This window comes from Takifugu rubripes, chromosome 22 (genome assembly GCF_901000725.2).
Source record: "Takifugu rubripes chromosome 22, fTakRub1.2, whole genome shotgun sequence".
NCBI classification, from domain to species: Eukaryota; Metazoa; Chordata; class Actinopteri; order Tetraodontiformes; family Tetraodontidae; genus Takifugu; species Takifugu rubripes.
The window spans coordinates 1,615,272-1,638,823 of NC_042306.1; the positions used below are offsets into that span (position 1 = coordinate 1,615,272).

The 23,552-nt window shown below is 45.7% G+C and overlaps 3 protein-coding genes across 3 annotated transcripts in view; 2 read left to right on the top strand and 1 right to left on the bottom strand.

Annotated features, from left to right (window-relative positions):
- phlpp1 (PH domain and leucine rich repeat protein phosphatase 1) overlaps positions 1-6,936 on the top strand; it is a 29,945-nt gene extending 23,009 nt beyond the window's left edge. The window contains exons 7-17 of the mRNA XM_011616120.2: positions 429-631; positions 973-1,033; positions 1,433-1,528; positions 1,966-2,121; positions 2,381-2,581; positions 2,925-3,087; positions 3,182-3,312; positions 3,444-3,557; positions 3,863-4,057; positions 4,161-4,389; positions 4,465-6,936. Of these exons, the coding sequence (XP_011614422.2) occupies positions 429-631; positions 973-1,033; positions 1,433-1,528; positions 1,966-2,121; positions 2,381-2,581; positions 2,925-3,087; positions 3,182-3,312; positions 3,444-3,557; positions 3,863-4,057; positions 4,161-4,389; positions 4,465-5,772 (2,857 nt within the window). The 3' untranslated portion in view covers positions 5,773-6,936. The remainder of the gene's footprint in view (positions 1-428; positions 632-972; positions 1,034-1,432; positions 1,529-1,965; positions 2,122-2,380; positions 2,582-2,924; positions 3,088-3,181; positions 3,313-3,443; positions 3,558-3,862; positions 4,058-4,160; positions 4,390-4,464) is intronic.
- An 81-nt stretch (positions 6,937-7,017) lies between these two features.
- Positions 7,018-11,565, bottom strand: mep1bb (meprin A subunit beta b). Its single transcript, XM_029831010.1, has 14 exons — positions 11,351-11,565; positions 11,250-11,268; positions 11,114-11,164; positions 10,986-11,029; positions 10,820-10,898; positions 10,224-10,341; positions 9,931-10,109; positions 9,294-9,512; positions 8,958-9,110; positions 8,634-8,849; positions 8,085-8,552; positions 7,824-8,003; positions 7,584-7,689; positions 7,018-7,492 (listed from the first exon to the last, which is right to left on the bottom strand). Exons 1-14 carry the CDS (start codon positions 11,414-11,416, stop codon positions 7,279-7,281), a joined length of 2,112 nt encoding a protein of 703 aa, XP_029686870.1. The 5' UTR covers positions 11,417-11,565; the 3' UTR covers positions 7,018-7,278.
- A 4,462-nt stretch (positions 11,566-16,027) lies between these two features.
- LOC115247938 (CXXC-type zinc finger protein 1-like) lies at positions 16,028-16,830 on the top strand. The gene is made up of 2 exons (XM_029831048.1): positions 16,028-16,419; positions 16,506-16,830. Exons 1-2 carry the CDS (start codon positions 16,186-16,188, stop codon positions 16,581-16,583), a joined length of 312 nt encoding a protein of 103 aa, XP_029686908.1. The 5' UTR covers positions 16,028-16,185; the 3' UTR covers positions 16,584-16,830.
- Positions 16,831-23,552: the final 6,722 nt, after the last annotated feature.

Below are 23,552 nucleotides of genomic sequence, written 5' to 3' on the forward strand. Positions count from 1 at the left end.
ACTTCACCCCGCATGAGGTTACTCAGACAGGTTCACCAAGTGTGTTTCCAGACGTTCTCACCTGACGTGCAAAGGTCACTCTGCGTCGGTGCTGCGGCCTTAATTGTTGATTTACTTTTGAGAAATTCAAAGCAGGTTTTTTGGGGGGGGGGCTGAAGATCAACATAATTCTTGCTGTTGTCTGTTTTCAGTTCTACTGGAATTTAAATGATTTTCATCATGTAAACCCGTCATCAGATATGACGACTGGTTTGAATAAAGAGCACGTGTTTTATTTGAGTGAACAGAAAGAAAGAAATTGTCTCCATCTGTTGTTTGGAACATAAAAGTGTGGAGAGAGTGAAATATATCCATATCCTGGGGCACGCTTCTTGAAACACTACAAAGGTCTCCACCTGTGCAGCTCAACCTTTGCTCCCCCCCGTCAGGTTGAATAAGATCTCCAGCGTGGTCCCAGATGAGCCCGACCTGCTCAGACACGTGACCCAGCTGGACGTACGGGACAACAGGCTGACGGAGCTCGACGCCTGCGTCTTCCCCAAGCTGGAGATGCTCCACTGCGAGAGGAACCGCATCGCCTGCCTCAAGGCCAAAGGTTCCTTTCTTAAAGGCATCTACGCCTCCAGCAACGGTGGGTTTTTTCCCCCACGAGGGACGTGTGTGGTTAGCAAAGACGCACTGACTCTCCTCTCATCCTCACCACCTCTCTGATTTCTGCCTATCTGATCTGAATGTATGATATCCATTCCGTTTAATCCTGGGTTTTTTTTTCCTGTGCACACATGGTTTTAATTTCCTCATGCTCTCCCGTGAATTCATTAACTGAATGCATTTGCATCGTTCTCCTCCATCATCTTGGTGTTTCTTGCCAGCAGTCACCTCCCGAACATGACTGTATTTCTCATTTACCTGCTCTTGTAATTGACTATCTGTCCTTGCTGTAGGTTAATGCGTTTGCATGTCTCCCCACAGAGCTGCAGCAACTGGTTATCAGCCCCGTGCCCTCCAATCTCACTTACATGGACATTTCGAGGTGAGACAAATCACACTTTACACACACAAAGGAACGTAGCTCTAATTGTAAAAAACGTATTTAAGAAATCTCATTCCCAGTCAAACCTCACTGGATCTCCATTACAGCGTTAATGAGATCTTTGATTATGTCCGTGACACTTCTGAAAATGGGGTTCACAACACAAATGTGAGCTCAGTCAGCTAATTAAAGTTAATCTGGGATAAGACAATGTAATATAGTAACACCAAACAGTTCTAAACAGAGCAGAAGATTATGTCTTTTGTAGAGCAGAGCTGATTCCAATTCCAGTTCCGTGTCCTCGTAATTTAGATTCCATGGTGGTTATCACACTTTTCTAACTGCACATACATCACAGCACCAGCACCAGCATCACATTCACCCACTCTCCTCCTGCAGGAATCATATGGAGGCCTTGCCAGACTGGCTGTGTGAAGCTAAGAAACTCGAAGTTCTGGATGTGAGCCATAACCTAATCGCTGAACTCCCAGCACGGTGAGTTCATCCCGGCCTGCAATGCTGAGTAAAGTGCTGTGTTTTCCCTCCCTGGCCCTCTGGTGACCAGTCATCTGTTCTTAATAGAGCCTCATACATCACACGGACAGCCTGAGACCTCCAAACGTGCCATCCATTTCCCTCCACTTTATGTGCTTTTAGAAGGTCAATTTGGGGACTTTCTCTTCCTCTTCATTCTCCTTCATACAGTTTGCTGCTTAACTTCTTGGCCATCATAGCTATCCATCTTTTACTCTTGTGTCCCCAGTGTCTCTATTTGTAATTATTATTGAAAATGTGTCACAGTGATGTATTTCACTTGTAGGCGACAGCTATTTCACAGCATCCTTTTCTCCTTGTAATGTTATCACCATACCACCTGTTTTCCTCTCCAGAAGCCTGAAGCATTTGTGTCTGTAATGTTATTTTTGCTGCAGGTTGCTCTGCAGCAACAGTCTGAGGAAGCTGAGCGTTGGATACAACCAGCTGCAGAAACTGCCTGAAAGGGTGGAGCGCCCCCTGCTGGAGGTTTTAGACGTACAGCACAATCAACTATTGGAGCTGCCCTGCAACCTGTTCCTCAAATGTGACAGGTAACATTAATCATCAGCTGAAACTGTTGAGTAGTTTCATGTACAGAAATTTGAGCAGAAGATTGAGGGGGACAATGCAGATGAGGATGACGAAGGGGAAGGACAGAAATGATGGATAGGATTTTAGTTGAGGCCTTTACAGAAAAAACAATGGCGCAAAGATGAATGAAAATGCATTGAGGTCATGACAATTTGAAAATGAAGCCACTCGTCCACGTTCTGGAGAGGCAAAAAGGTGAATCTGCACTTTTTATTTCAGCTTAAGATGCGTCAACGCTTCAGCAAATAAGCTGGAGCACATGCCGCCATCCAGCCTGTCGGAGGACAGCCACAGTGTTCTGCAGGAACTCTACCTCACCAATAACCGGCTCACGGACAAGTGTGTGCCCATGCTGACCGGCCACACACACCTGCGCGTTCTGCACATGGCTTACAATCATCTCCAGACTTTCCCAGCCAGGTAAAACCTTTTTACATTCACGTTCACTCAAAAGTTCTTATCGTTATAAATCTATTTAGAGCTGCTTTCCTGTCAGTAAAAGTCAGAGTGATAATGGACTGTTGAGGGCAATTATGTTACAGGATTTGATTTTATCAATATTATGGATGGAAAAACATTTGGCTGACTTGTTTATTGAATGTTTCCGTGGAGAAAAACAATTATTAAGGTGCTACAAAATATAAAATTGATCTCAGAATCTGTCAGTTAATATGACATGCTGGAACAAAACCATGTTCATTAAATGAACTAAGGATGATTAATGAGCAGATTTTCTGTTCAAATTTGCATTTATTCCTCATAGTAAAATGGCAAAGTTGGAGGAGTTGGAGGAGGTGGACCTGAGCGGGAACATGCTGAAGACCGTGCCCACCACCATCATGAACTGTCGGCGGATGCACACGCTCATCGCCCACTCCAACTCCATCGAGGTCTTTCCAGAAGTCATGCAGCTGATGGAGATGAAAGTAAGAGAGCAGCAGCAGCAGCATCGCACATGCATCTCCGTTGTTATGCGCTGCACGAGCCCCCGGGAGCTTACATCTGGGCCTCTGTTGTCAGTGTGTAGATCTGAGCTGCAATGAACTGAGCGAGATCAGCCTGCCTGAAAATCTGCCTCCCAAGCTCCAGGAGCTGGACCTGACAGGAAATCCTCGTCTGAATCTGGACCACAAGACCCTTGAGCAACTCAAGTATGTAATTAGTATATTAGCTTTAAGGTACAGATCAGGCAATAATATCGCATGTGTCACTGTGTCATAAAGGGCCAAGCTTTCGGTTGTTTTTCTCTACATATTCAGTGAATTTGACCTTTTTTCCCCAGTAATATTCGCTGCTTCCGTATTGATCCACCACCAACCTTTTCATCGAACGAGACAACTGGTGGGCCCGCTGTGTGGAGCCACGGCTACACGGAGGCCTCGGGCGTCAAGAACAAGTGGGTTTGATAGTAGTCAATGGAGAAAACAGAAAAACAGCCAACAGGCCAGCGTCACAGCGAAGCCCCGATGAACTCAGAGTCGAGAGAATGTGCTGTTAGAGGACGATATCAGTACGGTGTTCATTTAAAATAGGAATATATCTGTATGGGCTGAGTCAAGTTTTCAATATTTCGTTGTCTCCACTTAATATCCAAGTGATGCTTAAGCAATTTTTGCTGCCTATGTCTTCTCTGTTGAGTAGTGAGAGGAATGACTGTGTCTTTTCAGCTGCCCTTTCTTCCTGACGACCCTCTTTCTTTAGGTTGTGCGTGGCAGCTCTGTCTGTGAACAGCTTCTGCGGCAGCCGGGAGGCTCTGTACGGCGTGTTCGATGGAGACAGGAACGTGGAGGTTCCCTACCTTTTGCAGTGCACCATGAATGACGTGTTGGCAGAAGAAATACACAAGACCAAGAGCGAAGAGGACTACATGACCAACACCTTCCTTGTCATGCAAAGGTACACAACAGCCTCAATTTCACTCCTGTCACAAATTATTCTTATCCTGTTGCTTAATGGGTTCTTTTTTTTTTTTTTTTTTTTTTTTTTTAAACCATTCTAGAAAACTTGGAACTGCAGGACAGAAACTGGGCGGCTCAGCAGCTCTGTGTCACATCCGCCATGACCCGACTGATCCCGGAGGGTGCTTCACACTCACTGCTGCTAATGTGGGCAAGTGCCAGGCCATCCTGTGCCGTGATGGGAAACCGTTGCCGATGTCGCTGCTTCACAATATCGGGCTCGAGGAGGAGTACAGGAGGATCAGACAGCACAGGGCCATCATTACAGAGGTAAAAAACCTGAAACTCACAAAGCACATTGATATTTCCATGGCGTTTGTCACTAATGGATTTTTATTCCGTCAGGATAACAAGGTCAATGGTGTGACCGATTCCACACGTATCATGGGCTACTCCTTCCTCTACCCGGCCGTCCTTCCCTGTCCGCACGTGCAGACAATCACTCTCACCTCTCAGGATGAATTCTTCATTCTGGGTAGCCGGGGCCTATGGGACGCCGTGTCCCCTGCCGAGGCCGTGGAGGCCGTCCGAAACGTCCCCGACGGCTTGGCCGCTGCTAAGAAACTGTGCACGCTGGCGCAGGGTTACGGCTGCACAGACAGCATCAGCGCTGTTGTGGTCCAGCTGAGTGTGAGCGAAGACTGCTGCTCCTGCTGCTGTTCTGAGCCAGCCCAGCCACCTCCGAGCCCAGGCCTGGGCCCCTATCCCTCATCCTCCTCTGCCATCAAAGAGAGGCCGTCGGATGGCTCTCTCCCTGTCCCGCCTTCTTCCTGCAGTGAAATCAGCAGCGAGATCAGCACGAGTGAAATGAGCAGCGAAGTGGGCTCCACAGCGTCGTCCGACGAACCCCCGCAGAGCTCCTTGGTGCTCCTGCACGAGCAGGCCCATCACCCCCACCTCCACATGCACCACCAGACCCACCCACTGTCGACACACCAGCAGGCCCACGCTACCACCCAGCCCTGCCAGTACCTGTTCCCGAGCTCAGAGCTGCCCTCCGCGCGCAGCTGCTGTGCCCTCCACCCTGTCTGCTTAGCGGGATCCTTTCAGAGGCAGCTGTCTAGCGCAACCTTCTCCAGCGCACTGTCTGACAATGGGCTGGACAGCGAGGACGAGGAGCCCATCGCAGGCGTTTTCTCGAATGGAAGCCGTGTGGAAGTAGAAGCAGATGTCCACTGCCTTAAAGCCGAGTGCTCTCCCCAAACATCGCCACCCTCGTCCTCCACCCAGGAGCCAGCACTGTTAACACTACCCCCGCCACCACCACCACCACCGTGCACCCCAGAGCCCCCGGAGGAGGGGATCAACTTGAACTTCGGCGAGGCCGAGAACGGGCTGGAGAGAGACGAGAGTTGGCAGGGAGTCGGAGCTGGAGCCGCGGATGGAGGAAGGTTGGCGGGTAAAAGGAGGGTCAACGGATCGGTGGCGCAGCAGGAGCAGAGCCACAACCTTATCGAGGTGGCCGCCGACGCGCCGTCGAAAAAGCCTGGAGGATACTTCACCGCTCCGGCCCAGCCAGACCCCGACGACCAGTTCATCATCCCACCAGAGCTGGAGGAGGAGGTAAAGGAAATCATGAAGCAGCATCAGCAGAGGCAGCAGAAGCCCGCGGGAAGCGAGCAGCCCTCTGATTACTACGACACCCCTCTTTAAATGTCAACAGCACCCACTACAGCATCGCGTCCCTCCCGGCTGTAGCATGCACATCATCTTTTTTCTTTAATCAGAAGGATGCATACAAGTTTCCTCAAGAGGCTTTACAATGCTCCACTCAGCCTCGTGCACTGTCAACTGCTCCTCCCATTAGACATAAACTATTTACAGAACGAGAGACGCAAACGAGCCCTTTAACGATCTCTTTCACAGACTGTGGAACTTTTTGTTTTTCTTTCATTAGAGAACCAGCTAATATGTAATCAACACTAGTCTATTTTTGCTAATAGCGTTAGCTTTCCACTACACTTGTCAAGATGGGCAACAGTTCTATGATTTTATTGTTTTGTAAAAGAAACTTACCATATCTTTTAATGTGAAAGCAGTGACATTGCTGGGAGATCTTTTTTTTAAAAAAACAAACAAAAAAAACAGCGACAGCGAAACAACAGACACATAATCTTTTTATTATCAGTGAACTCTATGGAATGGTACACCAATTACACCACACTTAACTGTTGTAGAGCACTTAAAAATACTGTATTTCTTCAGTAAATCATGGCTCTTAGCCTGTAAACTGGCATAGATTCTTTATGTTTGTTTTGTAGGAATTTCAAATACTAACTCCTAGGAGTTGCATACTCGTCTTGGTGACTCAGTCACTTCTACTAATCTTCTCTGAGAGAAATGATTTTTTTCCCAATTATTGTAAATAAGAGAAATGTTGTATACTGATGCTTTTTAAAGGAACTGCATACTTGTATGTTGGTGAAGGAAGGAGTAGAGTCTGCTCTTATAGAGGTGTCACCCTACACACAGGCACACACACACGCGCACGCACACACACTCTTATGCAGTTCAACATTCCATACAATTTACTGTAGGTACACAGAGACGCTATGACCTGCTCCACGTGGATTGTGACATCCTGCAGTCATCATTGTGATCTAATGAACACGGACCATGCATGCACGGAAACACACAAACATGCCATACATGCACACAAATTATTAATCCCACCTCCCAACAACAGTAACTGTTATCACCGGCATGACTGTGTCAAGTTCAGTACTGCAGACATACAATATATCCACATGGAAAAGAGGCAACACAGATGTGATGTTCCTGTCTTTGGTATAATAAATTTTAAATTTGTGAATACAAGTTATGTTGTCCAGGATTTTTTTTGATTAAAAAAAGTCAAAAAAGTCAAAAGTCAAAAAAGATTTTATTTCAATAGATTGTTTTATTAATGATAAAAATATTAATTATTTATATTATTTACAGCATACAATAGCAGTGCTTTTTCTTTTTGTTTTTATATTACATGACCAGTAGGGGGCAGTATGATACAATGCGCTGTACTGCTAATAGCTTAAGACCATCTCCCATTCCACTATAATTCAATGCATGTTCGGCAATACATATCTTTATCTAAAAAAACAAAACATTTTTCTGAAGATGATCTTTTCCTTCCACTGTCATTTTAAACTTCATCATCTCCAATTACAGTCTTTGGGCTCCCAGGTCAATGTTGGTGTCGCTATTGCTTTGTTTCCTGTACTTCCTCTTCACACAGAGGACACTGACCACGGTGATTATCACCATTGCTCCCAGCACGGACAGAGAAGAGGCAAGTGCAAGGGTGGTTTTCTCACTGACGGAGCCGCTGAACTGACAGCGGTCTCCGTAGTACCACCAGTCACCTCCCACAGAGCACCTGCAGGACAAAGATGGAAGACAGGTCAAGGTTTAAGGCAGGCAGGTGGTCTTTATTTATGTCCTTGCACATTGATGTAATATGCACACACCTGCAGGTTGCCTCCCCTTCATCCACCACACAGACGCCATCGTTCAGACACTCCACGTTTTGGCAGGCGTTGGGAATAGGCTGGCTGATCGTTAGATGAGAGATGTCTGAAGACAGAGAGGAAGCAGGGGAGTGAAAATGGATGTCAACAAGGCAACAACATGATGCTCTAATATGATGAGTGAAGAGGATGAATACATAGATTATTCTACATGGGGAGACTTTAAGATGATCTGATTACCCTCCATAGTGAGGAGGAAGATGGCGTCTCCGTCCTTGATGAAGTCCCGGCTCTTAGCTCTGAGATGGGTCAGATACACGGCGGTCCCGGCGCCTGGACCTCGGAAATACGTGGAGCCGTTTGTGTCGGTGACCTCCGTGCCGACCTTGCGAGGATCATCCCAGAAAAACTGGTCCGAGTCTGTGAAACGGGGGGGGGCAAAAAATTGTGAGAAAATCTCGTCGATGTCCTAAAAGGTTGCGTCATCAAAAGCGACCCCACCTGCTGCCTTCATGTTGGGGTCGGTGGTGACGCTGCGCTGGTTGGACATGCGTTTCTGGATGTGTGGGTGCTGGTCCATCAGCATCATGGTCATCTGCTTCCAGGGGCACGGCCATTTCTGTCCAGCGTCTCCTTCACGTGCAACCAAATGAGCAAACGCCGACAGCTGACCCGGGTACCTGTCGGTGCCGTTCGGATACAGCTGCATTTGGAAGGTGTAACCTTCTTTGGATTTAAACGGAGGGCTGAAAATGGACTGGTTGTTGGGGGTGTTTTCCATGACTTGGCTGAAGTTTTTCACCCGCCAAATAAATTCTGGGCACATTGTCTCAGAAATGTTGATGTCGTCCAGCGACAGTCCCCCCGCGGCCGGCCCAGACCCTTCTTTTGTCCCTTCGAAGACAACCCGGAACTTCTTTTTGGCGTCTAAGCTCACATGGTGCAGTTGCCACATCTTCTGAGGAGAAGCTGTTCACAAAACACACGATTTCACTCGGTCACAAATCACAATTTGAATCGTTCTGGAGAATTTGGGATGGCGACACTCACCATTTATGGTCTCTACAAAGCGGAGCTTTCCAGCAGGGTTAGCGCTGTCGTACTCGCGGACGTGGATCTTCAGGGTGTCATTGGTGCCGCCAGTGTTGTAGTAGTAGAACTGCAGACACTGTTGTCCTCTTTTGGGATATAGAAGCCTGCTCTCCAGCTGAGCCGTGTCCCCGCTGTTGGCTGTGCCAGTGTCGAAGTGCATGAAATACCCTGAACCTAAAGATCAGGATTCCACTTCAATTAAAAGATCCTCAAGCATCATCTCAACATGTTTGGAGAAGCCTGTGTTGGCTGATATTTAGACAGTTGTGTGTGTGTATTCACCAGAACATTTGCCCAAATTGGAGTAGTCTGTGTGGGGTCCTCCAGGGGCTGAAGCCACCCTCACCCAGTCTGCCTTGTCCCCTTGTCCCTGGATCATCCCGCAGATGTTTTCACGCTCAAAGTCGCATGAGTCCAGGAATGTCGAGCCTCCGGCTGGAAGACAGAGAGACAAACAAGTGTCGCCCTTTGGAACGCCATAAATTAGCTGCACATCAGGGGAAGGTTTTGCTTATCTGCTTCATTGGTTGTCGTCTTTCCATGAGGAGATAAGATAATGAAATTACAGCTGATGTGTGTGTGAAAAACATGTGATCACGTTGATCCAACACTTCTTACTGCAATTATAGAGGCGGTGGAGCTTGAGCAGGTCACTGTCGCTGAACTCCATCCGCTGGCCGATGACGTCGCTGAAGGCCGGGATGTTGGTGACGATGGTGGGCTCCCCTTCTTTGCTGAAGGCGGTTTTACTGTAGTGCATCATGGAGCCATAGTCGTACGGTACTCCCAGGGAGCTGGAGGTGGTGTCGTTGTAGGTGTTGAAGTTGTGCTGTTTATCTGAAGATGGGACAGAAGATCAGATACGTTGAATTTCCTGTGATTATGGTGGAAATGTGGCTTCCCACAGTTGACAGCTTGTTAACAGCTCCTCAGTTGCCAAGATAAGTTTGATTTCATGGCAATTGTAACATTGAAAGCAGACAGGGCAGCTTAGCGAAGGTCTGATGTTCCTCCACGTGCTGCGTACAGAAGATAACACGGGCAGGAAATCAACACATGTGCATGCTTATCACATATCTCTAAATCACCTTTAGCCTGAAGTGCTATCATTGCCTTTGCATCCCAAACCACTCAAAAGCTTTGCGTTATGATGAGTTTCTGGGTTTTCATGATGTAAATATATGCATGCGTGCACGAGCAGTGTGGAGATCAATTATCCTGGCTCGGCTTCATGGAGCCCTGAGACGTTCCCTACCCTCTGTGATGCGGTCCCACATGATTTTGACGTAATCGTCCCGATCGGCTCTCGACTGCTCGTGCCAGAAACCCAGAGCGTGGAGGAACTCGTGTTCGATGGTGGCGATGCGGTCGCAGTTGCTACCAATGGACAGCCTCTGCTTCCCCACGTGCCGGTTTCCCACAGAGGAGAAGCAGCTTCACCCGGAGGGGAAAGACACCCACAATGTTAAGAGTTATAATAAAACCCAGCAATTAACTTTAGCTTCCTGTGAGCTACAAAGACAAAAAAAAAGATATTTATGGTCTCACCCACTGCCTTTGAAAATGGAAATATAATTTGCTTCTCCGCTCCAGGGTTTGAAGTCGATGCAGCTCTTGAGACGATACTGCTCAAAGGCCTTCATGATCACACCCTTTGCGTTAACCTCTGCAGAGAAGACAAAATAAAAGACCAATTAAATTCGACTTCGGTTAACTTTGTAGCAGTTGGACAGTATTTTTAACGGCTCCTCAGTGGAGCTATAAAGTTAAGGCTTCAAAATAAACTACATTTATCAACTACCGTATTTTCTGGACTAAATGTCGCTCCAGAGTTTAAGTCGCACTAGCCAAAAAAGGCATAATAAAGAAGAAAAATAGAATAGAAGTCGCACTGGACTATAAGTCGCATTTTGGGGGAAAATATATCTGATAAAATCCAAGACCAAGAACATATATTTCATCTTGAAAGGCAATTAGCATGGATTAGCAATAGGGTTAGGGTATGCTAACGTAACAAATTCAGCTACATGACGAATTTAATATACACTGGCATTATTTAATACTTGACAAGAAAATGTAAATACTCAGTTGCATGTGAGTATAAAGTGATGTAAAGCACAGTACAAGGTTTAAGGCCATCCTACCCAAGTCATCCTCCATATAATACGGGATCGTCTTGGGCCACCTGTACTCATCCCCTATTATGGAATTTCGAGTTTGCCACTGTCGTAAAGGAATTAAATAAAGATGGGGTGAGTTATATCCCACACAAACAAAAAATCAGCAAAGAAAGCAGCTCGTCTGCTGCACCTCGTCAACCACGATGTCTCCTTCCACGAGATCCAACCCTTCCGCTGTGGAGACAACACACAAAGACAATCTGTAATAAGCTCTAGACTTCCAGGCCCCAAATCTGCAGCTTTTTTCTCTTCTCATACCTTCGTTTATGTCAAAAATGTCCAGATCCCGTCCACCGTCCACATCATGGTCTGAGAAAAATAACAAGAATCTTTTTTTTAAGAAAGGTGATGGTATGTTTGTGCCTGTCTTGTGTGGAAAAGAAACCCCACTTACCTGGAAATTTAGCTGCGGGCTGAAAAAGAAAAATGAAATTGTCACTTTTTTTTTTTTTTTTTTGCAAAAGTGTCTTTAAAGAAATCAAAGTGGTTTCTTACCAAACAAAGAGCAGAACCACACAAAAGCCAATAAAGAAGTAGAGCAGGTGGATTTCTTTTCGCCATCTCTGAACCTGTGAGCAGGACGACTCGGCCAGAGTTTCTGCACACGGCTCAGGGAAAACCAATAAAATACATGTGATTGCAGGCTGATGATTGACAGAAGGCGTTATTCAACAACTGATCTGTCTGCTATCTGTTAAACATCATTACACATTTGGAGCTTAACTGCACGTCAGCAGGCAGCACGTCTTCACCAGTTCATCCATAATGCTGTTTCCCACAGCATCTAGAGCAAAAACATATATCTCAACATCTTCACTGACTGTTTTTGATTAACACTGAATATGTGGACCGGAAGAAACGCTTTGTTCAGGCTGTCTGGTTGCCACATGTAAAAAGCAGATGTGTAAAAGCAGAAGATTGCGATAATGTGTCTTTAATAACATCCTTTTCATAGAAATAATGGTTTCTAAAGGGTGGGGTGGGGGGCAACTGTCCCACTAATGTAATCTCGAGGAGGTTCCGTGGTTGTACTTTACTCTTTGGTAATTACCTATTGATATCTCCCGACATCTACTTTATATCACTTATAAAATAGATGGAAGCCAATGGTGCTGAACTGATGCAGCCCAGGCGCTGGTCAAAGTTTTCCTGTTATATTGTGGCACCTTTTGATACCTGAATCTGACGTCGCCTGGCGGTGCGAATGGGACACCTCTCCAAATATGGTAGGGCACGACCAGGGTGGACCATGTGGGACGTCCAGAGACAGTAAGACAGGTGAGGGGGAACCAGCTGGACAATGTGGTGGGAGGAGGAGTGGACACGTGGTTTGTGTTTTCAACTAAATATTCACTTATGTGTTCCCAAGACAGCGATTCCTTCATAAGTAGTGGTAACAGATGATGTTTCTGCTGCTCAGCTCATGTCTGGATGGGCCACGACCTTCACCTGGAGATGTGACCTTATCGGCCATTCCAGCCACCCACAACCTCTTTGGGTTGTTAAATGTATGCGCTGAAATTTGCCTGTGAGCTTAGAAATTCTCATTTTATTTCTTCCGCTTCTCCATCATAATGTGCTTCAAAGACGACTATGAGCACAACTTAGCTCCTCCTCATGGGCGCTAAAAAGCAACTGAGGACCCGAGGTGCTCGATGCAACCGACTTAGATTTTTTTAAAAATTCCAAGTTGCAAACTTTTTACAAGTTGTGCTTTGACGTGTTGAAAACAGTCAAGTTACCTTAACCATATAAATGCATTCTTGTTGACATTGACCCCAGGGTTTGACATTCCCTCTCCTACCCAACTGCATATTTGACCACACTTCTGCACGTAATTCCAGCTGGTTGGTTCTTTTAGCGTTCAAACTACATCAAACCATCTGATAGAGAAGGTGATTTTTCACCCCTAAGAACATTTCTGCTGCGTTATTAGGACGCATTAGTTTAATGTTGGAGTGTGTTTTTATTTCAGGAACCGTGCTGAAGGAAAACAGAACAGTTGTTCTCTAATTTTGTTCCTTGGTTCCTTTGAAGGCCTCCAGATGGTCGTTTCCCAGCATTTTAAGCAGCTTTCTACCTGTTCACTGCATAGCTAGTTAGCTTGATTAAATAACTTAGTGCAACTTTCGGACACTCAGCCGTAGCACTTTAGACTTAATTATAGTGTCGTATTATAAACACATGCCAGACTGACGTCAGTTCAGCTCGGTTAAATTTATTTTTTGCGACTGCTTAAAAAATTGAAAACATTCACAGGTCATTTTTTGATGTACTCTTATGTCATTAACATTTAATTTCATAATTATGATGGGATATATTGCTTAGTTAGGGAGCATCATTGGTTCACCACTTTTTGCAATGCATTGTGGGATACACACCGAGTGCACCACATAGGGACCTAGAGTACAGCGATCCTCACTTAATATACATACACAATCGGCTAAACACACTTGGAAAGTCTGAAATTTCCCATCTCTAATAGAGCTTAAATAGCATTCCCAAACACTGTCATGTGGCACAGCTGCGGGCGACCCCGCCCTCGAGTCCTCTTTCACCCCGCGCACCTGTGGCGAATCAGCGCCATCACGAGCCCCTTTTAGTTCCCTGTGCTACGCTGCCTCCCTGCCAGATTGTCCTCCGTGGTTCACATGACTCCAGTGTTTTCCTGCCTGCCTGCCTGGTCTCGACCCTGCCTGTCCCCGACGGTTCTCTCCTGCCTGGTAAAACCTGCCTGCCTTCTCTTCCTGACAATAAAGCGGTGTTCAACTGAACTCTGGTGTCGGTCTTGGGTTCTCGTCTGGTCCCTGACAGTACAATCCGGCCAGCGATGAGATGTTTAGCCGCATGTCGTCGCTCCGTCGCTGGCTGTCACGGTGGTGCCCCGAAAACCAGGTGGCCTTTGTAGACAATTGGAGCACTTTTTAGGGAAAACCTGGTCTGATTAGGAGAGACGGTGTCCATCCCACACGGGATGGCGCCTCTCTCATTTCTAGTAATTTGGCTAATTTTATTAGACCCAAAGTGACCTGACAATCCAGGGTCCAGACCAGGATGCAGAGTTGTAGTCTTACACACCTCTCTGCTGCTTCCATAGAACCCTCATCCACCAACAATAACATATTTAACACTATAGAGGTAGTGTCTGTTCCACGGTTAAAAGTTCACCAGGCACAGAGCAGGGGAGCGGTCAATCACCATAATCTTATTAAAATTAATACCAAAGCACAAGTTGGGGAAACTAATATCCCAATTAAGTGTGGACTGTTAAATATTAGATCTCTTTTGTGTAAATCCCTGTTCGTGCCCGACCTGATAGCAGATCATCACATTGATTTATTCTGTCTTAATGAGACCTGGCTTCAGGAGGAGGAGTGTCATGACCACTTGGCTCCGAATGACCACAACATAAACGGGAAGACCACTCTCTTTTAGGGATTTTAACAAAAAGGGATTTATTGAAAAAGTAAAGTGAAAAGTCAGTGGTAAAGGTGAAAGCGTGAGGTGCAACAAGGTATCACAGAATCCAACAAGGGAATTATTTTTTCAATATTCGTCTCAAAGATAAAAATGAAAACACGGATAACGATTCCTTTTCCGATTGTTGTTGCTCTAATGGAAAATTGGATAAATGGATAACAACGGTTTTATCTGTGTTAGATTTTTCGTTTGGCGAAAGATGCGTGGTCTTTGAACTTTCCTAAAGATTCCTACAAATGTGTTCCTCAGCTTTTTATAAGTGACATCGCAGATGATTGACTGCTGTCCATCTCATCCATGCGCATTTGCGCACTCCTGTGTTTTTATCAGACAGCGTTAGTCAGTGAACAGTCTGCTCTGCACTCAGACAAACTAAGGAGCATCAGAACAAAAAAATCAGCCCGAATCTGCAGAAATAAAGGTCTGTGACTCGCTCACTCTGGTGTGGAGGCTGCACTGAGAGGCTAAAGGAGGGGAAGATGTCAGCTGTCTGCGCCTGAGACGTTTACGTTCATACGCAAGTGATCGTTAAAGTTATGTTTGTTTATAAAAGATTAGTAAGCTAAATTTGATGAAAGCTATCGCTATTGTATTAAAGTTAAAAATGCCTTCGAGTGAACGAATAATACGCAGATTTTTCCGCACATGCCGGCTGACAAATCTGCCTGCTGCCACGTCGGGTGCTGTCAAACGTATCTGAAGAAGGCGAATGCTGATCACTGAAATTGCACAAGTTCTGAAGAAAGAAGTTACAAACTTTAGCTTAATAAGAAGACATGACAGACGTTTTTGAGACAACATACACTTTAATCGGACACTTTTTAATTAATTTTCCCAAGCCATTCAGAGCCGCAACATAAGGATGAAAGAGCCGCAGGTTGCCGACCCCTGGCTTAAATGAATCTACTCCAACCAATCTTAATCATATTCCTCGTGTTCATTGTCGAGGAGGGGGAGTGGCAGCAATCTATCACTCCAAGTTATTAATTAATCCTAGACCAAAACATGGCTCCAGTTCATTTGAAAGCCTGAGTCTTGGCATCACCCATCTGAACTGGAGGACAGAAAAGCCACTTTTGTTTGTAGTTGTATATCGGCCCCCTGCTGGGCCACATTCAGAGTTCCTGGTCCTTAGATCAGATAAAGCCATTATTATTAGAGACTTTACACATTGTAAATGACAGCTTTAGAAATGGCTTCATTTCATTACTTGGGTCAGTTGGTTTAGTCAGTTGGCATTTTTCTCTTTGATCTTAAGTTGGCCTTTTAGTCTTTGATCTCCTTTGTATCAAACACCTCAGCTCTATCTCTTTAAGCACACGCCTGAGGAGCTCAACACTCTTGTACCACACTGGTGACCAGCAGACGCATCGATGGCACAGCGAGGAACCCAGCAGCTGAAGGCAGACCAAGAACCACTGGAATCATCAATGGAGACTTGGAGGGAAGAGAGGGTCCAGCACCTCAGAGAAGTCCTGGCAGAGAAGGAGGAGCAGCTCAGCAGGGCAGTGAAGAGGCGACACATGAGGACTGTGGCCGATGTGGAGACCCTGACCCAGCTGAACACCTCACAAGCTGCTCTGAAGGAGAGCAACCTCAAATGTGCTTCTCTGGAGGAAACCCTCCACAGTCAGCAGCAGGAGAAAGAGGAGCAACACAAGAGAAAGCTGATGGAGCAGGAGGAAGGCCTGAATCAGAAGCTCCTTGTGATTGAGGAGGAATTTGTGAGGAAGCTGGAGGAAGAGAAACAAAGGTTTGATGAAGAGAAAGAGGCCTTGAGGCAGCAGCTCTTTCTAAAAGAAACAAAGTTCAACAAACTGCTGGAAGAAGAGCAAAATAAATATAACGAGATGATCGTTGATAAAGAAGAGTCAATAAAGCAGCAGCTGTTGACTCAAGAGGAGACGTATAACAAGATGCTGGCTGATGTTTGTCAGCGGTGGGAGAGGACATCTCAAAAATGGGTCCAGATGAGGGAAGAGCTAGAGCAGAAGGTCCTGGAGAGCCAACGGTTGAGGCAAGAGGAGCAGGAGAGGACCAAAGAGGAGCTCCAGAGGCTCTCTGAAGCGATCCTCCAGCTTGAGGTGAGATGCTTTCGCCTTTGTTCCTCTTCCAGAAGATTTCAGATGATGTTCAGTGAAATCTAAAACACAATCTCTCTTTTCTGCAGCTTCAAGTATTAAAGAAAAAGAAGAAGAAAAGCTTCTGGAGATGGATCTCCAAAAAGATGAACTTCTGGAAAAGATGAAGTAAAGAACAATTCCAGAGCTCCCAAAGCCCTCCTCCTCTTCCTTCTCTACATCCTGACTTCCACAGCATCACATCCTGTCTTCAGTTTTATTTTAAAATATAATCATTGTTCATATTCTATGTTTGGATCTGTGATGTCGAAACAATAAAACTCAAAGTAAACCACCAGATTGTAGATGTTGTCAATGGCAGCTTTAGAAATGGCTTCATTTCATTACTTTAGTCAGTTGGTTTCCTGCAGCAGATAAACCAACCAACTCATAGCTTCAACCACACCTTAGATCTAGTCCTGACTTATGGTGTTGAGGTAGAACATGTGTCAGTGTTCCCTCAGAACCCCCTCCTGTCAGACCATTCTTTGATCACTTTTACATTTATGATTAAGGATTCTTCTATCCTCAGAGCACAGTCTGACTATAGCAGATGTCTCTCAGATAATGCTGTAGCTAAGTTTAAGGAAGTGATCCCTGTGCTGATCCCAGGACCACCGTGTGTTTCCCCAGGGATCAATCATTATAATCTTAGCCCTGCTGAGGTCGACTCTATTGCAGAAGGTGCAGCAACCTCGCTGAGAATCACGCTTGATTCTGTTGCCCCCCTGAAAAAGAAAATAGTAAATCAGAGGAGGTGTGCTCCCTAGTATAATTCATACATTAGGACCCTCAAGCAGAAAGTGTGAAGACTAGAAAGGAAGTGGCATTCTTGTAAAATAGACAGCTATCATGTAGCCTGGAAAGACTGTCTATTAGTTTACAAAAAGGCCCTCCGTAAGGCTAGAACAGCTTGACCTTGAACAGGAGAAAACAAGAACAACCCCAGGTTTTCTTTTCAGCACTGTGGCCAAATTAACCAAGAGTCAGTGTTTTAGATCCATGTATCCCTTCTTCCCTTAGTGGTGAAGACTTCATGAGCTTCTTCACTGATAAAGTTCTAGCTATCAGAGAAAAAGCTAACCAGGCCATCCCAACAACTGGACCATCACCAGATGTGCTGACTGTGGGAACATGCAGGGTCTCCAACAAGCCCTTAAACTGCTTCAGCCCTATATATTTTTCTGAGGCGTCATCGCTAATTCAGAAATCCCAGTCCACCACGTGTCCTTTAGATCCCATCCCAACACACCTTTTGAAGGATGTTTTACCATTGATAGGCAGCTCTATCCTGGACCAGATCAATGGTTTTTTAGTGACAGGTTATGGACCCCGGTCCTACAAGGTGGCAGTGATTAAGCCGTTGCTTAAAAAAACATCACTGGATCCTGATGTATGAGCAAATTATAGGCCGATATCCAACCTTCCTTTTATCTCTAAAGTTCTTGAGAAGGTGGTGGTGACTCAGTTACTGGAGCACCTGCAGAGGAACAGCCTGTTATGAGATGTTTCAGTCAGGCTTTAGAGCTCATCACAGCACAGAAACAGCAGTGGGTTACTAATGATCTTCTCATAGCTTCAGATCATGGACTGGTCTCTATGCTGGTTCTGCTGGACCTCAGTGCTGCTTTTGATACAGTTGATCACAGCATCCTGTTACAGAGACTGGAACATGTGATTGGGATTAAAGGGACAGCACTAGACTGGTTTAGATCAGATTTATCCGATAGATACAAGTTTGTTCATGTCCATGGTGTTCCCTCTTCATACAGTAGGGTTAGCCATGGAGTTCCTCAAGGTTCTGTACTTGGACCAATCCTCTTCACCTTGTACATGCTTCCCTTAGGGAACATTATTCGGCAGCATAGAATAAATGTTCATTGTTATGCTGATGACACTCAGCTATATTTATCCATGAAACCAGAGGAGACAGAGAAGTTAGTGAAGCTTCAGACCTGTCTTAAAGACATAAAGTCCTGGATGTCTTCAAATTTCCTCTGAGGTCATGGTGTTTGGTCCTGAACCTCTCAGGGATAGATTAAATCACATGATCACTCTAGATGGTATCTCATTAACATCTAGTCTCTGTGAGGAATCTTGGAGTAACTTTTGATCAAAATCTCTCCTTCAACTCACACATTAAAACAGTCTCTCGAAGTGCCTTTTTTCACCTAAGGAACATTACAAGGATAAGGAAACTAATGACGCGGCATGATGCTGAAAAGTTAGTAGTGGAAGACGGCGTTCAACACCCCGGCCGGCCACTATGAGTACTTGGTGATGCCATTTGGATTGACCAATGCGCTGGCTGTCTTTCACGTGTTGGTCAATGATATTCTCCGGGACATGTCAGACTGGTTTGTCTTCGTCTACCTGGATGACATCCTAATCTTCTCCAAGGGTATCAAGGAACACGTGCAGCATGTACGGGCGGTGCTGCAGCGGCTACAGGAGGACCAACTTTATGTGAGGGCCGAGAAATGCCAGTTCCACGCCCCGTTGGTTTCCTTCCTGGGATTCGTCATTGCCCCAGGGAACATTCAGATGGATCCTGTGAAGGTCTCGGCGGTTGTGGACTGGCCGCGCCCTGAGTCCCAAAGCAGCTACAGCAATTCCTGGGGTTTGCAAACTTCTACTGGCGCTTCATCTGGAATTATAGCACCGTGGCAGTCCCACTCACGTCGCTCACGAGCTCCAAGAGGGGGTTTGTATGGACACCGGCGGAGGACGCGATGTTTCAGGAGCTCAAAAGGCGGTTCGCGACCGCTCCCATCCTGCAACTACCAGACCCCAGTTGCTAGTTCGTGGTCGAGGTGGACGTCTCCAACACGGGTGTAGGGGCAGTGCTATCTCAGAAGGCTCAGGGGGACCAGAAGCTGCACCCGTACCCGTTCTCCCACCAGTTGACATCAACGGAGAGGAACTACGATGTTGGGAACCAGGAGCTGCTGGCCGTCAAGCTGGCATTAGAAGAATGGCGGCACTGGCTGGAGGGAGTTGAGCTGCCGTTCATCCTGTGGAGCAACCATCGCAACTTGGAATATATCCGAACGGCCAAGAGGCTGAACTCCCGGCAGGCTCAGTGGTCACTGTTTTTCCACACGTTTTAATTTTTCCCTTTTCTACCGCCCAGGGTCGCGCAACGGCAAGGCAGATACCCTCTCTCAGCAGTTCGCGGGGGAGGAGGACGAGAGCCCTGGGAGGACCCTGGAGAATATTCTCCCTTTTCCATGTGTTGTGATGGCAGTCACCTGGGGAATCGAGGAGAAGGTCTGGAGGGCGGCCTCCAGTCAGCCGACCAAGCGCCTGCCCCAGCAACCGACTCTTTTTGCCTGACCCAGTCAGGGCGGAGGTCCTAGAGTGGGCCCATGCGTCTCGGCTGACCTGCCACCTGGAGCGGCGGGTCTGCTGAGGCAGAGGTTTTGGTGGCTGGCCATGGAGGAGGATGTCCAGGAATTCATCAACGCCTGCCCCATCTGCAACCAACAGAAACAGCCACGCGGTATCCGACAGGGGTCCGCAGTTCTCCTCGGTCTTCTGGAGCGCCATCACGAGCCCCTTTTAGTTCCCTGCGCCTCCCTGACAGATTGTCCTCACATGACTCTCCAGTGTTTTCCTGCCTGCCTGTCTGCCTGCCTGGTCTCGACCCTGCCTGTCCCCGACGATTCTATCCTGCCTGCTCCCTGGTAAAACCTGCCTGCCTTCTGTTCCTGACAATAAGGAACAATCCAAGACTTTATGTCTTTAAGACAGGTCTGAAGCTTCACTAACTGCTCTGTCTCTGGTTTCATGGATAAATATAGCTGAGTGTCATCAGCATAACAATGAAAATTTATTCCATGCTGCTGAATAATGTTTCCTAAGGGAAGCATGTACAAGGTGAAAGGACTGGTCCATGTACAGAACCTTGTGGAACACCATGGCTAACCCTCTACTCTATGAAGAGGGACTGCCGTTGTTATGGTTGGGTTTTTACAGGACCCGAAAACAGGCAAGAATGCAGTGATAAAAAGTCCAAAAACTAGTTTTTATTTATCAAAATCAAACTGGCGGTCCTTCCGGACTGCAGGGAAGCACTCGTCTGGCATTCGAGAGCTCCTGCGCGGAGCCAACACGTGAGTCAGGTTCTGTTCACAAGTTCAGCAGGACAGCATGGAGACCACAATAAGCAGGGACGACACCAAAACATTCTGATAGACAGCCGCTCTGTCCTTAAATAGGCGACCTGATGGAGATTGCCGACAGGTGCGCCTGCCTGCAGCGCCAGCTGTTGCCAATTGACTCCTCCACGCCCCCTGCAGGAAAAACCAAACACAACCCAGAACCCTGGACCCCAACAGCCATGGACATGAGCAAACTGGTATCTACATGATAAATATGATCTAAACCAGGCATGGGCAAACTAAGGCCCGGGGGCCACACGCGGCACGTTAAACGTTTTAATCCGGCCCGCCAAACTTGAAAAATTAAATGAATAAACCTTGTTAATGTTAAATTTTCACTGCAATTCTGGTGTTTTCCCACTAGAAAAAAGACAGTCAGGAGGAGAGTGATGGTGATATCCTGAAGGATAACAGAACTTTCAGTGCTTGAAAATAGAAATGGTTCTTAATTTTTTTTAAAAAGGCACATTTTATTCATTTGATTTTAAGTGTTTTAAGACTCATTCCAAAGTCAGATATTTTGTTGTAATGCTCCTCTTCATTTTCATTTGAAATTAAAGCACATGTTTTCTCCATATCCCAAGATGTGTATTTTTTCTCCAATGAGGTGAGGTTACCAAAGCACTCCATCCATCCATCTGCTCCTGGTCCGGCCCCTTTGTCAAATGTTAGAACCCATTGTGGCCCACGAATCAAAATGTTTGCCCACCCCTGATCTAAACCAAAATACCTAAAAATATAACTTAAACAACAAAATTGTGGCACCTTTTCAAGGGAATGTGGAATGAGAAGACGAGCTCACAGCGAGATTGCCCACAATATATCGAGCAAACAAAAGTTCAGAGACAGATTTTTTAAATTTCCAGACAGCTAAATTCTTTGAGGGTGAGACATGTTTATCTAGTTCTGATCTGTTTTTGCTCTGTTTTCCTTTGGTTTTTCTGTCACTTCTTGTCCTTTGTGATTAGTTCTGCAGCCCTGATTGTTTGCACCTGCTTCTCATTGGCTCCACCCCTCTTTTGTATTTAAGCCCCAGTTTTGGCCTCTGCAGTTGCACGTTGTTCTTGTCCCTGTGCCAGTGTCTGAGTTTAGTTCCAGCGTGATCTTGGGGGGGGGGGTTTGGACTGTTTGTGCCCATAAATTTGACACGTCTGCTGGTTTTTGTACTCGTGCAGTTGCTGCCTGACCTTCTGCGTACCGGCCTGCTTTTTAAAATCCTTTTGGGTCACAGCCTTTCGGGGTTGTGCCTTCTGAAGCGAGTGAATTCAGTGTGGTAGATAGCATACGTTGGAAACCCAGACCTTATCGGAATTTTACACCACGAGACCCTTTGTCTGCAGCGCCAGCCTCTTACACACAAGATTTCAAAATAAATCATGAAATCACGCGTCAATGTGCTGATCTGAGGTCTTTAAGAAATTGTTGGATCGCAATACCTCTCGTGTGTCACTGCTAATCCGCGTGTTCTTTAAATGAAGACTTCAAGAAGAAAAATGGCAATTTCAAAATGTATTTAGCAACAGAACCAATTCAAGATACAAATATTACAGAGCTCTGGGCCAGTTCATAACCCTACAATAACAGAGTCCATTGCCAGGGCATGAAGTCTGACAACCTAACTATCCCTTGGCCCAGTCTTTTATAGAAACACAGATGCAAATTATCAATGCTCATACAGTCAAATCCAGTCCCTCTGCTTGGATGACCTCGTCCCATTTGATGTTGGTACAGTCCATCTTCTCCATTGTCTTCCCAGATGGCCAGATCAAAGTTCACATTCTTCATGCACATCAGTTTATCACCACAATGCTGTCCCTTTTTACGATGTATGTTTAATGATTGTTGGCTGGAGGATCCTGGATTGTTGTCTAAACAACAATCCTGTCAAAGGAATGTCTCTGATCTTTATTACACTTGCTAAAGATTCTACCATACCTAACTTCTAAATTACTTCTAAGAGAAGACAGGAACATATGGTAGAACACATAGTAACAAGACAATTCTCTTCAAAATGGAAGGGGATTATCTTTACACCCTCCAATCAATTTAACCTAACCTTTTAAAGCTCAAAACTCTCTTGTCGTCTTGAATATCATCGTTTAGTGGCGCTGCAGCTCCTGTGGTTCCGTCCTGCTGTGAGCAGATTCTGCACAGCCAGGCTTTTGAACCGCCACATTAACAGGTTTATCTCCCTGGTGATCTTCCATACAGAAGATGGGTTCCTCCTGCTGTCAGATCGCTCTCAGTGGTGAGATAAGAAAATGAAGCTCTCTCTCATGTCACCATGTTCTTCAGTAGAAGTGCTCTGCGGTCCAGGAAGATCTCGGATGTAGATTTAGATTTCCTACTGAAGGATGGTTCTTGCTCATGCTCTGATCATCATTGAACACAAGCCTTGTGATTGTTTTTACTGATTTGGTTTGTAAAATAAATCAGGCTTTCTTTAAAAGTTGCATGTCTTTTAATAAACCTTTTCAGCAGCTTCAGAGTAGGAAAGCACCATCTGCTTTCAAAGCATACATACAACACAGTACATGTGCTGTCAGCCTTCACAGAAATTGCTATTATAGTGGAAATCCGTGATGATCAAGCAGAAATGTTAATATTTAAAAACACAAGTTACCCCAAAGTGCCGCCCCCTATCGACGGGATAAAATGTCTCTCCCTAGTGGTAATAATTCTCATTGGATTAAAAGGATGAATAAAAGAATGGATTTTGCAAGACTTCCAATCTTTAATTCAAAGCTAACGAACCATATCGTTTTCGCAAGTAGTAAATGACAAGAAATAAGGAAACGTTTGGACAGGTTTGTCCTTAAATTTAGGAAAATATACTGATTGTTATACTGTTTCATTTTTGAATGATTTAATATTCAGTCCGATCGTTTGTGCGTCTAAAACACTTTTTCACTTTGTCTCCTGCAACACAATTAA